Source organism: Crinia signifera, chromosome 19 (genome assembly GCF_055691185.1).
Source record: "Crinia signifera chromosome 19, ASM5569118v1, whole genome shotgun sequence".
Lineage (NCBI taxonomy): Eukaryota > Metazoa > Chordata > Amphibia > Anura > Myobatrachidae > Crinia > Crinia signifera.
The window spans coordinates 3,589,429-3,602,994 of record NC_139226.1 but is presented as its reverse complement, the minus strand read 5'-3'; the positions used below and the strand labels follow the sequence as shown (position 1 = coordinate 3,602,994).

General features: G+C 55.3%; 1 protein-coding gene across 1 annotated transcript in view; it reads right to left on the bottom strand.

Moving 5' to 3' along the window:
- Positions 1 to 13,566, bottom strand: part of LOC146041946 (uncharacterized) — a 141,988-nt gene that overhangs the window by 61,257 nt on the left and 67,165 nt on the right. The window contains exons 12-13 of the mRNA XM_083161819.1: positions 4,573 to 4,773; positions 3,758 to 3,909 (exon numbers count right to left, since the gene is read on the bottom strand). Coding sequence (XP_083017945.1) covers positions 3,758 to 3,909; positions 4,573 to 4,773 — 353 coding nt within the window. The remainder of the gene's footprint in view (positions 1 to 3,757; positions 3,910 to 4,572; positions 4,774 to 13,566) is intronic.

The window sequence follows — 13,566 nt, the reverse complement described above, 5'->3', positions numbered from 1 at the left end:
ACGGGATCTGTCCAACATAATCCCCCCACCTGCCGTTATCCAGCGTCTCATAGCTGCCCCCACACCTGATAACTAGGAGGGACGGGATCTGTCCAACATAATCCCCCCACCTGCTGTTATCCAGCGTCTCATAGCTGCCCCCACACCTGATAACTAGGGGGGACGGGATCTGTCAAACATAATCCCCCCACCTGCCATTATCCAGCGTCTCATAGCTGCCCCCACACCTGATAACTGGGGACGGGACCTGTCCAACATAATCCCCCCACCTGCCGTTATCCAGCGTCTCATAGCTGCCCCCATACCTGCTAACTAGGGGGGCGGGATCTGTCCAACATAATCCCCCCACCTGCCGTTATCCAGCGTCTCATAGCTGCCCCCATACCTGATAACTAGGGTGGACGGGATCTGTCCAACATAATCCCCCCACCTGCTGTTATCCAGCGTCTCATAGCTGCCCCCACACCTGATAACTAGGAGGGACGGGATCTGTCCAACATAATCCCCCCACCTGCTGTTATCCAGCGTCCCATAGCTGCCCCCACACCTGATAACTAGGAGGGACGGGATCTGTCCAACATAATCCCCCCACCTGCTGTTATCCAGCGTCTCATAGCTGCCCCCCACACCTGATAACTAGGAGGGACGGGATCTGTCCAACATAATCCCCCCACCTGCCGTTATCCAGCGTCTCATAGCTGCCCCCACACCTGATAACTAGGAGGGACGGGATCTGTCCAACATAATCCCCCCACCTGCTGTTATCCAGCGTCTCATAGCTGCCCCCACACCTGATAACTAGGGGGACGGGATCTATCCAACATAATCCCCCCACCTGCCGTTATCCAGCGTCTCATAGCTGCCCCCACACCTGATAACTAGGGGGGACGGGATCTGTCCAACATAATCCCCCCACCTGCCGTTATCCAGCATCTCATAGCTGCCCCCACACCTGATAACTAGGAGGGACGGGATCTGTCCAACATAATCCCCCCACCTGCTGTTATCCAGCGTCTCATAGCTGCCCCCACACCTGATAACTAGGAGGGACGGGATCTGTCCAACATAATCCCCCCACCTGCCGTTATCCAGCATCTCATAGCTGCCCCCACACCTGATAACTAGGAGGGACGGGATCTGTCCAACATAATCCCCCCACCTGCTGTTATCCAGCGTCTCATAGCTGCCCCCACACCTGATAACTAGGAGGGACGGGATCTGTCCAACATAATCCCCCCACCTGCTGTTATCCAGCGTCTCATAGCTGCCCCCACACCTGATAACCCGGCGGGACAGGATCTGTCCAACATAATCCCCCCACCTGCTGTTATCCAGCGTCTCATAGCTGCCCCCCCCACCTAATAACTAGGAGGGACGGGATCTGTCCAACATAATCCCCCCAACTGCCGTTATCCAGCGTCTCATAGCTGCCCCCACACCTGATAACTAGGGGGGACGGGATCTGTCCAATATAATCCCCCCAACTGCCGTTATCCAGCTTCTCATAGCTGCCCCCACACCTGATCACTAGGAGGGACGGGATCTGTCCAACATAATCACCCCACCTGCCGTTATCCAGCGTCTCATAGCTGCCCCCACACCTGATCACTAGGAGGGACGGGATCTGTCCAACATAATCCCCCCACCTGCCGTTATCCAGCGTCTCATAGCTGTCCCCACACCTGATAACTAGGGGGGCGGGATCTGTCCAACATAATCCCCCCACCTGCTGTTATCCAGCGTCTCATAGCTGCCCCCACACCTGATAACTAGGGGGGGCGGGATCTGTCCAACATAATCCCCCCACCTGCCGTTATCCAGCGTCTCATAGCTGCCCCCACTGATAACTAGGGGGGACGGGATCTGTCCAACATAATCCCCCCACCTGCCGTTATCCAGCGTCTCATAGCTGCCCCCACACCTGATAACTAGGGGGGACTGGATCTGTCCAACATAATCCCCCCACCTGCTGTTATCCAGCGTCTCATAGCTGCCCCCACACCTGATAACTAGGGGGGACGGGATCTGTCCAACATAATCCCCCCACCTGCTGTTATCCAGCGTCTCATAGCTGCCCCCACACCTGATAACTAGGGGGGACGTGCTCTGTCCAACATAATCCCCCCACCTGCCATTATGCAGCGTCTCATAGCTGCCCCCACACCTGATAACTAGGGGGGACGGGATCTGTCCAACATAATCCCCCCACCTGCTGTTATCCAGCGTCTCATAGCTGCCCCCACACCTGATAACTAGGGGGGACGGGATCTGTCCAACATAATCCCCCCACCTGCTGTTATCCAGCATTTCATAGCTGCCCCCACACCTGATAACTAGGAGGGACAGGATCTGTCCAACATAATCCCCCCACCTGCTGTTATCCAGCGTCTCATAGCTGCCCCCACACCTGATAACTAGGGGGGACGGGATCTGTCCAACATAATCCCCCACCTGCTGTTATCCAGCGTCTCATAGCTGCCCCCACACCTGATAACTAGGGGGGACGGGATCTGTCCAACATAATCCCCCACCTGCCGTTATCCAGTGTCTCATAGCTGCCCCCACACCTGATAACTAGGAGGGACGGGATCTGACCAACATAATCCCCCACCTGCTGTTATCCAGCGTCTCATAGCTGCCCCCACACCTGATAACTAGGGGGGACGGGATCTGTCCAACATAATCCCCCCACCTGCCATTATGCAGCGTCTCATAGCTGCCCCCACACCTGATAACTAGGGGGGACGGGATCTGTCCAACATAATCCCCCCACCTGCCGTTATCTAGCGTCTCATAGCTGCCCCCACACCTGATAACTAGGGGGGACTGGATCTGTCCAACATAATCCCCCCACCTGCCATTATCCAGCGTCTCATAGCTGCCCCCACACCTGATAACTAGGGGGGACTGGATCTGTCCAACATAACCCCCCCACCTGCCATTATCCAGCGTCTCATAGCTGCCCCCACACCTGATAACTAGGAGGGACGGGATCTGTCCAACATAATCCCCCCACCTGCTGTTATCCAGCGTCTCATAGCTGCCCCCACACCTGATAACTAGGAGGGACGGGATCTGTCCAACATAATCCCCCCACCTGCTGTTATCCAGCGTCGCATAGCTGCCCCCACACCTGATAACTAGGGGGGACGGGATCTGTCCAACATAATCCCCCCACCTGCTGTTATCCAGCATGTCAAAGCTGCCCCCACACCTGATAACTAGGAGGGACGGGATCTGTCCAACATAATCCCCCCACCTGCTGTTATCCAGCGTCGCATAGCTGCCCCCACACCTGATAACTAGGGGGGACGGGATCTGTCCAACATAATCCCCCCACCTGCTGTTATCCAGCATGTCAAAGCTGCCCCCACACCTGATAACTAGGGGGGACGGGCTCTGTCCAACATAATCCCCCCACCTGCTGTTATCCAGCGTCTCATAGCTGCCCCCACACCTGATAACTGGGGGGACGGGATCTGACCAACATAATCCCCCCACCTGCTGTTATCCGGCGTCTCATAGCTGCCCCCACACCTGATAACTAGGAGGGACGGGATCTGTCCAACATAATCCCCCCACCTGCCGTTATCCAGCATCTCATAGCTGCCCCCACACCTGATAACTAGGGGGGACGGGATCTGTCCAACATAATCCCCCCCACCTGCCGTTATCCAGCGTCTCATAGCTGCCCCCACACCTGATAACCCGGGGGGCTATGAGTTTAGGTTATAGTAACAGGACTAAGCAGACGTACCACAATCTCCCCGAATTGCTGGAACACGTTATAGAGCTCAGAGCTTGTTGTCGTCTCTTCCAAGTTACCAATGTAGAGAGTCCGGTTTGCCTTGGGGTGAAATTCATCTACCCCCCTGTCCAGTGCTGTGAATTCATACTCCGCTTCTATTTCTATAGGGAATGAAACACCAAAGCTCATTATTACAGTGTAAGAGGAGGGTGCTTATAGTGGCCCCAGAGCACGCACAGCCATCACTGCCAAGACCCACACAGGAGCCGAGAGGGAGAGACACACACAGAGGGATATGGGTGGAAGAGTGAGAGCAGGAGGGAGAGAGAGTGTGGGGGGGAGATGCCAGAGATAGAGAGAGAGAGAGAGAGAGAGAGAGAGAGAGAGAGAGTGGGGGGGGGGGAGATGCCAGAGATAGATAGAGAGAGAGAGAGTAGGGGGGGGGGGGGGGGAGATGGTAAGTCAGAGAGAGAGAGAGAGAGAGAGAGAGAGGGGGGGGGGGAGGAAGAGGGGAAGTCAGAGAGAGAGCACAAGGTTGGGGGGGGGGGGTCAGAGAGAAAGAGGGGGAAGATGGTAAATCATAGAGGAGGAGCGTGGAAGATAGGGGAAGTTGGGAAGTCAGAAAGAGAGTGGGGGGGGGGGGGGGAGAACAGAGAGACAGACAGAGAGAAATACATAAATAGAGAGTAAGGAGAAAGTGACATCCCAGCGAGGTCACTTCTGCTTTTTGTGGGCTTTTTGCTTTTGTCATTGTATAAAATTGGGAATTTGATTGTCTCCGTCATCCAGCTTATGTCCCCTTATACTATGACGGGGTAACGTACCTGTTCCCTCCCACGCGGTCACTTTCACCTTCACGCCCGGAAGGACATTGCCTATTGAGGTGTGAAGGGCGTCCTGCTGATCTTTCTGGTGCCTGAAATAGACCAGGCCGTAGAACTTGTCACGTGCGCAGCGAATCTGTACCGTCCGCAGGTCCCCAAACTGCTTATAGTGCTCGTACAGGGCGTTATGAAGGCTCGTAGCTGGAATCAAACACAGAAACCGGTAACCTGACCAATCAGAGCGTCACATTACACCTGTAGGGAATACAGCCAGGAGAGGAGCGTCTGTGCCAGGTCTAGTACCACACAGTGCCCCAATACCCGGGCAATAGGAGACGTCACTCTGTAACCTCACATTACACCTGTAGGGAATACAGCCAGGAGAGGAGCGTCTGCGCCAGGTCTAGTACCACACAGCGCCCCAGTACCCGGCAATATGAGACGTCACTCTGTAACCTCACATTACACCTGTAGGGAATACAGCCAGGAGAGGAGCGTCTGCGCCAGGTCTAGTACCACACAGCGCCCCAGTACCCGGCAATAGGAGACGTCACTCTGTAACCTCACATTACACCTGTAGGGAATACAGCCAGGAGAGGAGCGTCTGTGCCAGGTCTAGTACCACACAGCGCCCCAGTACCCAGCAATAGGAGACGTCACTCTGTAACCTCACATTACACCTGTAGGGAATACAGCCAGGAGAGGAGCGTCTGTGCCAGGTCTAGTACCACAAAGCGCCCCAGTACCCGGCAATAGGAGACGTCACTCTGTAACCTCACATTACACCTGTAGGGAATACAGCCAGGAGAGGAGCATCTGTGCCAGGTCTAGTACCACACAGCGCCCCAGTACCCGGCAATAGGAGACGTCACTCTGTAACCTCACATTACACCTGTAGGGAATACAGCCAGGAGAGGAGCGTCTGTGCCAGGTCTAGGACCACACAGCGCCCCAGTACCCGGCAATAGGAGACGTCACTCTGTAACCTCACATTACACCTGTAGGGAATACAGTCAGGAGAGGAGCGTCTGTGCCAGGTCTAGTACCACACAGCGCCCCAGTACCCGGCAATAGGAGACGTCACTCTGTAACCTCACATTACACCTGTAGGGAATACAGCCAGGAGAGGAGCGTCTGCGCCAGGTCTAGTACCACACAGCGCCCCAGTACCCGGCAATAGGAGACGTCACTCTGTAACCTCACATTACACCTGTAGGGAATACAGCCAGGAGAGGAGCGTCTGTGCCAGGTCTAGGACCACACAGCGCCCCAGTACCCGGCAATAGGAGACGTCACTCTGTAACCTCACATTACACCTGTAGGGAATACAGCCAGGAGAGGAGCGTCTGTGCCAGGTCTAGTACCACACAGCGCCCCAGTACCCGGCAATAGAAGACGTCACTCTGTAACCTCACATTACACCTGTAGGGAATACAGCCAGGAGAGGAGCATCTGTGCCAGGTCTAGTACCACACAGCGCCCCAGTACCCGGCAATAGGAGACGTCACTCTGTAACCTCACATTACACCTGTAGGGAATACAGCCAGGAGAGGAGCGACTGTGCCAGGTCTAGTACCACAAAGCGCCCCAGTACCCGGCAATAGGAGACGTCACTCTGTAACCTCACATTACACCTGTAGGGAATACAGCCAGGAGAGGAGCATCTGTGCCAGGTCTAGTACCACACAGCGCCCCAGTACCCGGCAATAGGAGACGTCACTCTGTAACCTCACATTACACCTGTAGGGAATACAGCCAGGAGAGGAGCGTCTGTGCCAGGTCTAGTACCACACAGCGCCCCAGTACCCGGCAAAAGGAGACGTCACTCTGTAACCTCACATTACCCCTGTAGGGAATACAGCCAGGAGAGGAGCGTCTGTGCCAGGTCTAGTAACACACAGCGACCCAGTACCCAGCAATAGGAGACGTCACTCTGTAACCTCACATTACACCTGTAGGGAATACAGCCAGGAGAGGAGCGTCTGTGCCAGGTCTAGGACCACACAGCGCCCCAGTACCCGGCAATAGGAGACGTCACTCTGTAACCTCACATTACCCCTGTAGGGAATACAGCCAGGAGAGGAGCGTCTGTGCCAGGTCTAGGACCACACAGGGCCCCAGTACCCGGCAATAGGAGACGTCACTCTGTAACCTCACATTACACCTGTAGGGAATACAGCCAGGAGAGGAGCGTCTGTGCCAGGTCTAGTACCACACAGCGCCCCAGTACCCGGCAATAGGAGACGTCACTCTGTAACCTCACATTACACCTGTAGGGAATACAGCCAGGAGAGGAGCGTCTGTGCCAGGTCTAGTACCACACAGCACCCCAGTACCCGGCAATAGGAGACGTCACTCTGTAACCTCACATTACACCTGTAGGGAATACAGCCAGGAGAGGAGCGTCTGTACCAGGTCTAGGACCACACAGCACCCCAGTACCCGGCAATAGGAGACGTTACTCTGTAACCTCACATTACACCTGTAGGGAATACAGCCAGGAGAGGAGCGTCTGTGCCAGGTCTAGTACCACACAGCGCCCAAGTACCCGGCAATAGGAGACGTCACTCTGTAACCTCACATTACACCTGAAGGGAATACAGCCAGGAGAGGAGCGTCTGTGCCAGGTCTAGGACCACACAGCGCCCCAGTACCCAGCAATAGGAGACGTCACTCTGTAACCTCACATTACACCTGTAGGGAATACAGCCAGGAGAGGAGCGTCTGTGCCAGGTCTAGTACCACACAGCGCCTCAGTACCCAGCAATAGGAGACGTCACTCTGTAACCTCACATTACACCTGTAGGGAATACAGCCAGGAGAGGAGCGTCTGTGCCAGGTCTAGGACCACACAGCGCCCCAGTACCCGGCAATAGGAGACGTCACTCTGTAACCTCACATTACACCTGTAGGGAATACAGCCAGGAGAGGAGCGTCTGTAGCAGGTCTAGGACCACACAGCGCCCCAGTACCCGGCAATAGGAGACGTCACTCTGTAACCTCACATTACACCTGTAGGGAATACAGCCAGGAGAGGAGCGTCTGTGCCAGGTCTAGTACCACACAGCGCCCCAGTACCCAGCAATAGGAGACGACACTCTGTAACCTCACATTACACCTGTAGGGAATACAGCCAGGAGAGGAGCGACTGTGCCAGGTCTAGTACCACACAGCGCCTCAGTACCCGGCAATAGGAGACGTCACTCTGTAACCTCACATTACACCTGTAGGGAATACAGCCAGGAGAGGAGCGTCTGTGCCAGGTCTAGTACCACACAGCGCCCCTGTACCCGGCAATAGGAGACGTCACTCTGTAACCTCACATTACACCTGTAGGGAATACAGCCAGGAGAGGAGCGTCTGTGCCAGGTCTAGTAACACACAGCGCCCCAGTACCCGGCAATAGGAGACGTCACTCTGTAACCTCACATTACACCTGTAGGGAATACAGCCAGGAGAGGAGCGTCTGTGCCAGGTCTAGTACCACACAGCACCCCAGTACCCGGCAATAGGAGACGTCACTCTGTAACCTCACATTACACCTGTAGGGAATACAGCCAGAAGAGAAGCGTCTGTGCCAGGTCTAGTACCACACAGCGCCCCAGTACCCGGCAATAGGAGACGTCACTCTGTAACCTCACATTACACCTGTAGGGAATACAGCCAGGAGAGGAGCGTCTGTGCCAGGTCTAGGACCACACAGCGCCCCAGTACCCGGGCAATAGGAGACGTCACTCTGTAACCTCACATTACACCTGTAGGGAATACAGCCAGGAGAGGAGCGTCTGTGCCAGGTCTAGTACCACACAGCGCCCCAGTACCCGGCAATAGGAGACGTCACTCTGTAACCTCACATTACACCTGTAGGGAATACAGCCAGGAGAGGAGCGTCTGTGCCAGGTCTAGGACCACACAGCGCCCCAGTACCCGGGCAATAGGAGACGTCACTCTGTAACCTCACATTACACCTGTAGGGAATACAGCCAGGAGAGGAGCGTCTGTGCCAGGTCTAGTACCACACAGCGCCCCAGTACCCGGCAATAGGAGACGTCACTCTGTAACCTCACATTACACCTGTAGGGAATACAGCCAGGAGAGGAGCGTCTGTGCCAGGTCTAGTACCACACAGCGCCCCAGTACCCGGCAATAGGAGACGTCACTCTGTAACCTCACATTACACCTGTAGGGAATACAGCCAGGAGAGGAGCGTCTGTGCCAGGTCTAGTACCACACAGCGCCCCAGTACCCGGCAATAGGAGACGTCACTCTGTAACCTCACATTACACCTGTAGGGAATACAGCCAGAAGAGGAGCGTCTGTGCCAGGTCTAGTACCACACAGCGCCCCAGTACCCAGCAATAGGAGACGTCACTCTGTAACCTCACATTACACCTGTAGGGAATACAGCCAGGAGAGGAGCGTCTGTGCCAGGTCTAGTACCACACAGCACCCCAGTACCCGGCAATAGGAGACGTCACTCTGTAACCTCACATTACACCTGTAGGGAATACAGCCAGGAGAGGAGCGTCTGTGCCAGGTCTAGTACCACACAGCGCCCCAGTACCCGGCAATAGGAGACGTCACTCTGTAACCTCACATTACACCTGTAGGGAATACAGCCAGGAGAGAAGCGTCTGTGCCAGGTCTAGTACCACACAGCGCCCCAGTACCCGGCAATAGGAGACGTCACTCTGTAACCTCACATTACACCTGTAGGGAATACAGCCAGGAGAGGAGCGACTGTGCCAGGTCTAGTACCACACAGCGCCCCAGTACCCGGCAATAGGAGACGTCACTCTGTAACCTCACATTACACCTGTAGGGAATACAGCCAGGAGAGGAGCGTCTGTGCCAGGTCTAGTACCACACAGCGCCCCAGTACCCGGCAATAGGAGACGTCACTCTGTAACCTCACATTACACCTGTAGGGAATACAGCCAGGAGAGGAGCGTCTGTGCCAGGTCTAGGACCACACAGCGCCTCAGTACCCGGCAATAGGAGACGTCACTCTGTAACCTCACATTACACCTGTAGGGAATACAGCCAGGAGAGGAGCGTCTGTGCCAGGTCTAGTACCACACAGCGCCCCAGTACCCGGCAATAGGAGACGTCACTCTGTAACCTCACATTACACCTGTAGGGAATACAGCCAGGAGAGGAGCGTCTGTGCCAGGTCTAGTACCACACAGCGCCCCAGTACCCGGCAATAGGAGACGTCACTCTGTAACCTCACATTACACCTGTAGGGAATACAGTCAGGAGAGGAGCGTCTGTGCCAGGTCTAGGACCACACAGCGCCCCAGTACCCGGCAATAGGAGACGTCACTCTGTAACCTCACATTACACCTGTAGGGAATACAGCCAGGAGAGGAGCGTCTGTGCCAGGTCTAGTACCACACAGCGCCTCAGTACCCAGCAATAGGAGACGTCACTCTGTAACCTCACATTACACCTGTAGGGAATACAGCCAGGAGAGGAGCGTCTGTGCCAGGTCTAGTACCACACAGCGCCCAAGTACCTGGCAATAGGAGACGTCACTCTGTAACCTCACATTACACCTGTAGGGAATACAGCCAGGAGAGGAGCGTCTGTGCCAGGTCTAGGACCACACAGCCCCCCAGTACCCGGCAATAGGAGACGTCACCCTGTAACCTCACATTACACCTGTAGGGAATACAGCCAGGAGAGGAGCGTCTGTGCCAGGTCTAGTACCACACAGCGCCCCAGTACCCGGCAAAAGGAGACGTCACTCTGTAACCTCACATTACCCCTGTAGGGAATACAGCCAGGAGAGGAGCGTCTGTGCCAGGTCTAGTACCACACAGCGCCCCAGTACCCGGCAATAGGAGACGTCACTCTGTAACCTCACATTACACCTGTAGGGAATACAGCCAGGAGAGGAGTGTCTGTGCCAGGTCTAGTACCACACAGCGCCCCAGTACCCGGCAATAGGAGACGTCACTCTGTAACCTCACATTACACCTGTAGGGAATACAGTCAGGAGAGGAGCGTCTGTGCCAGGTCTAGGACCACACAGCGCCCCAGTACCCAGCAATAGGAGACGTCACTCTGTAACCTCACATTACACCTGTAGGGAATACAGCCAGGAGAGGAGCGTCTGTGCCAGGTCTAGTAACACACAGCGCCCCAGTACCCAGCAATAGGAGACGTCACTCTGTAACCTCACATTACACCTGTAGGGAATACAGCAAGGAGAGGAGCGTCTGTGCCAGGTCTAGTACCACACAGCACCCCAGTACCCGGCAATAGGAGACGTCACTCTGTAACCTCACTTTACACCTGTAGGGAATACAGCCAGGAGAGGAGCGTCTGTGCCAGGTCTAGTAACACACAGCGCCCCAGTACCCGGCAATAGGAGACGTCACTCTGTAACCTCACATTACACCTGTAGGGAATACAGCCAGGAGCGGAGCGTCTGTGCCAGGTCTAGTACCACACAGCGCCCCAGTACCCGGCAATAGGAGACGTCACTCTGTAACCTCACATTACACCTGTAGGGAATACAGCCAGGAGAGGAGCGTCTGTGCCAGGTCTAGTACCACACAGCGCCCCAGTACCCGGCAATAGGAGACGTCACTCTGTAACCTCACATTACACCTGTAGGGAATACAGCCAGGAGAGGAGCGTCTGTGCCGGGTCTAGTACCACACAGCGCCCCAGTACCCGGCAATAGGAGACGTCACTCTGTAACCTCACATTACACCTGTAGCGAATACAGCCAGGAGAAGGGCGTCTGTGCCAGGTCTAGTACCACACAGCGCCCCAGTACCCGGCAATAGGAGACGTCACTCTGTAACCTCACATTACACCTGTAGGGAATACAGTCAGGAGAGGAGCGTCTGTGCCAGGTCTAGTACCACACAGCGCCCCAGTACCCGGCAATAGGAGACGTCACTCTGTAACCTCACATTACACCTGTAGGGAATACAGCCAGGAGAGGAGCGTCTGTGCCAGGTCTAGGACCACACAGCGCCCCAGTACCCGGCAATAGGAGACGTTACACTGTAACCTCACATTACACCTGTAGGGAATACAGCCAGGAGAGGAGCGTCTGTGCCAGGTCTAGTACCACACAGCGCCCCAGTACCCGGCAATAGGAGACGTCACTCTGTAACCTCACATTACACCTGTAGGGAATACAGCCAGGAGAGGAGCGTCTGTGCCAGGTCTAGTACCACACAGCGCCCCAGTACCCGGCAATAGGAGACGTCACTCTGTAACCTCACATTGCACCTGTAGGGAATACAGCCAGGAGAGGAGCGTCTGTGCCAGGTCTAGTACCACACAGCGCCCCAGTACCCGGCAATAGGAGACGTCACTCTGTAACCTCACATTGCACCTGTAGGGAATACAGCCAGGAGAGGAGCGTCTGTGCCAGGTCTAGTACCACACAGCGCCCCAGTACCCGGCAATAGGAGACGTCACACTGTAACCTCACATTACACCTGTAGGGAATACAGCCAGGAGAGGAGCGTCTGTGCCAGGTCTAGTACCACACAGCGCCCCAGTACCCGGCAATAGGAGACGTCACTCTGTAACCTCACATTACACCTGTAGGGAATACAGCCAGGAGAGGAGCGTCTGTGCCAGGTCTAGTACCACACAGCGCCCCAGTACCCGGCAATAGGAGACGTCACTCTGTAACCTCACATTACACCTGTAGGGAATACAGTCAGGAGAGGAGCGTCTGTGCCAGGTCTAGTACCACACAGCGCCCCAGTACCCGGCAATAGGAGACGTCACTCTGTAACCTCACATTACCCCTGTAGGGAATACAGCCAGGAGAGGAGCGTCTGTACCAGGTCTAGGACCACACAGCACCCCAGTACCCGGCAATAGGAGACGTTACTCTGTAACCTCACATTACACCTGTAGGGAATACAGCCAGGAGAGGAGCGTCTGTGCCAGGTCTAGTACCACACAGCGCCCAAGTACCCGGCAATAGGAGACGTCACTCTGTAACCTCACATTACACCTGAAGGGAATACAGCCAGGAGAGGAGCGTCTGTGCCAGGTCTAGGACCACACAGCGCCCCAGTACCCAGCAATAGGAGACGTCACTCTGTAACCTCACATTACACCTGTAGGGAATACAGCCAGGAGAGGAGCGTCTGTGCCAGGTCTAGTACCACACAGCGCCTCAGTACCCAGCAATAGGAGACGTCACTCTGTAACCTCACATTACACCTGTAGGGAATACAGCCAGGAGAGGAGCGTCTGTGCCAGGTCTAGGACCACACAGCGCCCCAGTACCCGGCAATAGGAGACGTCACTCTGTAACCTCACATTACACCTGTAGGGAATACAGCCAGGAGAGGAGCGTCTGTAGCAGGTCTAGGACCACACAGCGCCCCAGTACCCGGCAATAGGAGACGTCACTCTGTAACCTCACATTACACCTGTAGGGAATACAGCCAGGAGAGGAGCGTCTGTGCCAGGTCTAGTACCACACAGCGCCCCAGTACCCAGCAATAGGAGACGACACTCTGTAACCTCACATTACACCTGTAGGGAATACAGCCAGGAGAGGAGCGACTGTGCCAGGTCTAGTACCACACAGCGCCTCAGTACCCGGCAATAGGAGACGTCACTCTGTAACCTCACATTACACCTGTAGGGAATACAGCCAGGAGAGGAGCGTCTGTGCCAGGTCTAGTACCACACAGCGCCCCTGTACCCGGCAATAGGAGACGTCACTCTGTAACCTCACATTACACCTGTAGGGAATACAGCCAGGAGAGGAGCGTCTGTGCCAGGTCTAGTAACACACAGCGCCCCAGTACCCGGCAATAGGAGACGTCACTCTGTAACCTCACATTACACCTGTAGGGAATACAGCCAGGAGAGGAGCGTCTGTGCCAGGTCTAGTACCACACAGCACCCCAGTACCCGGCAATAGGAGACGTCACTCTGTAACCTCACATTACACCTGTAGGGAATACAGCCAGAAGAGAAGCGTCTGTGCCAGGTCTA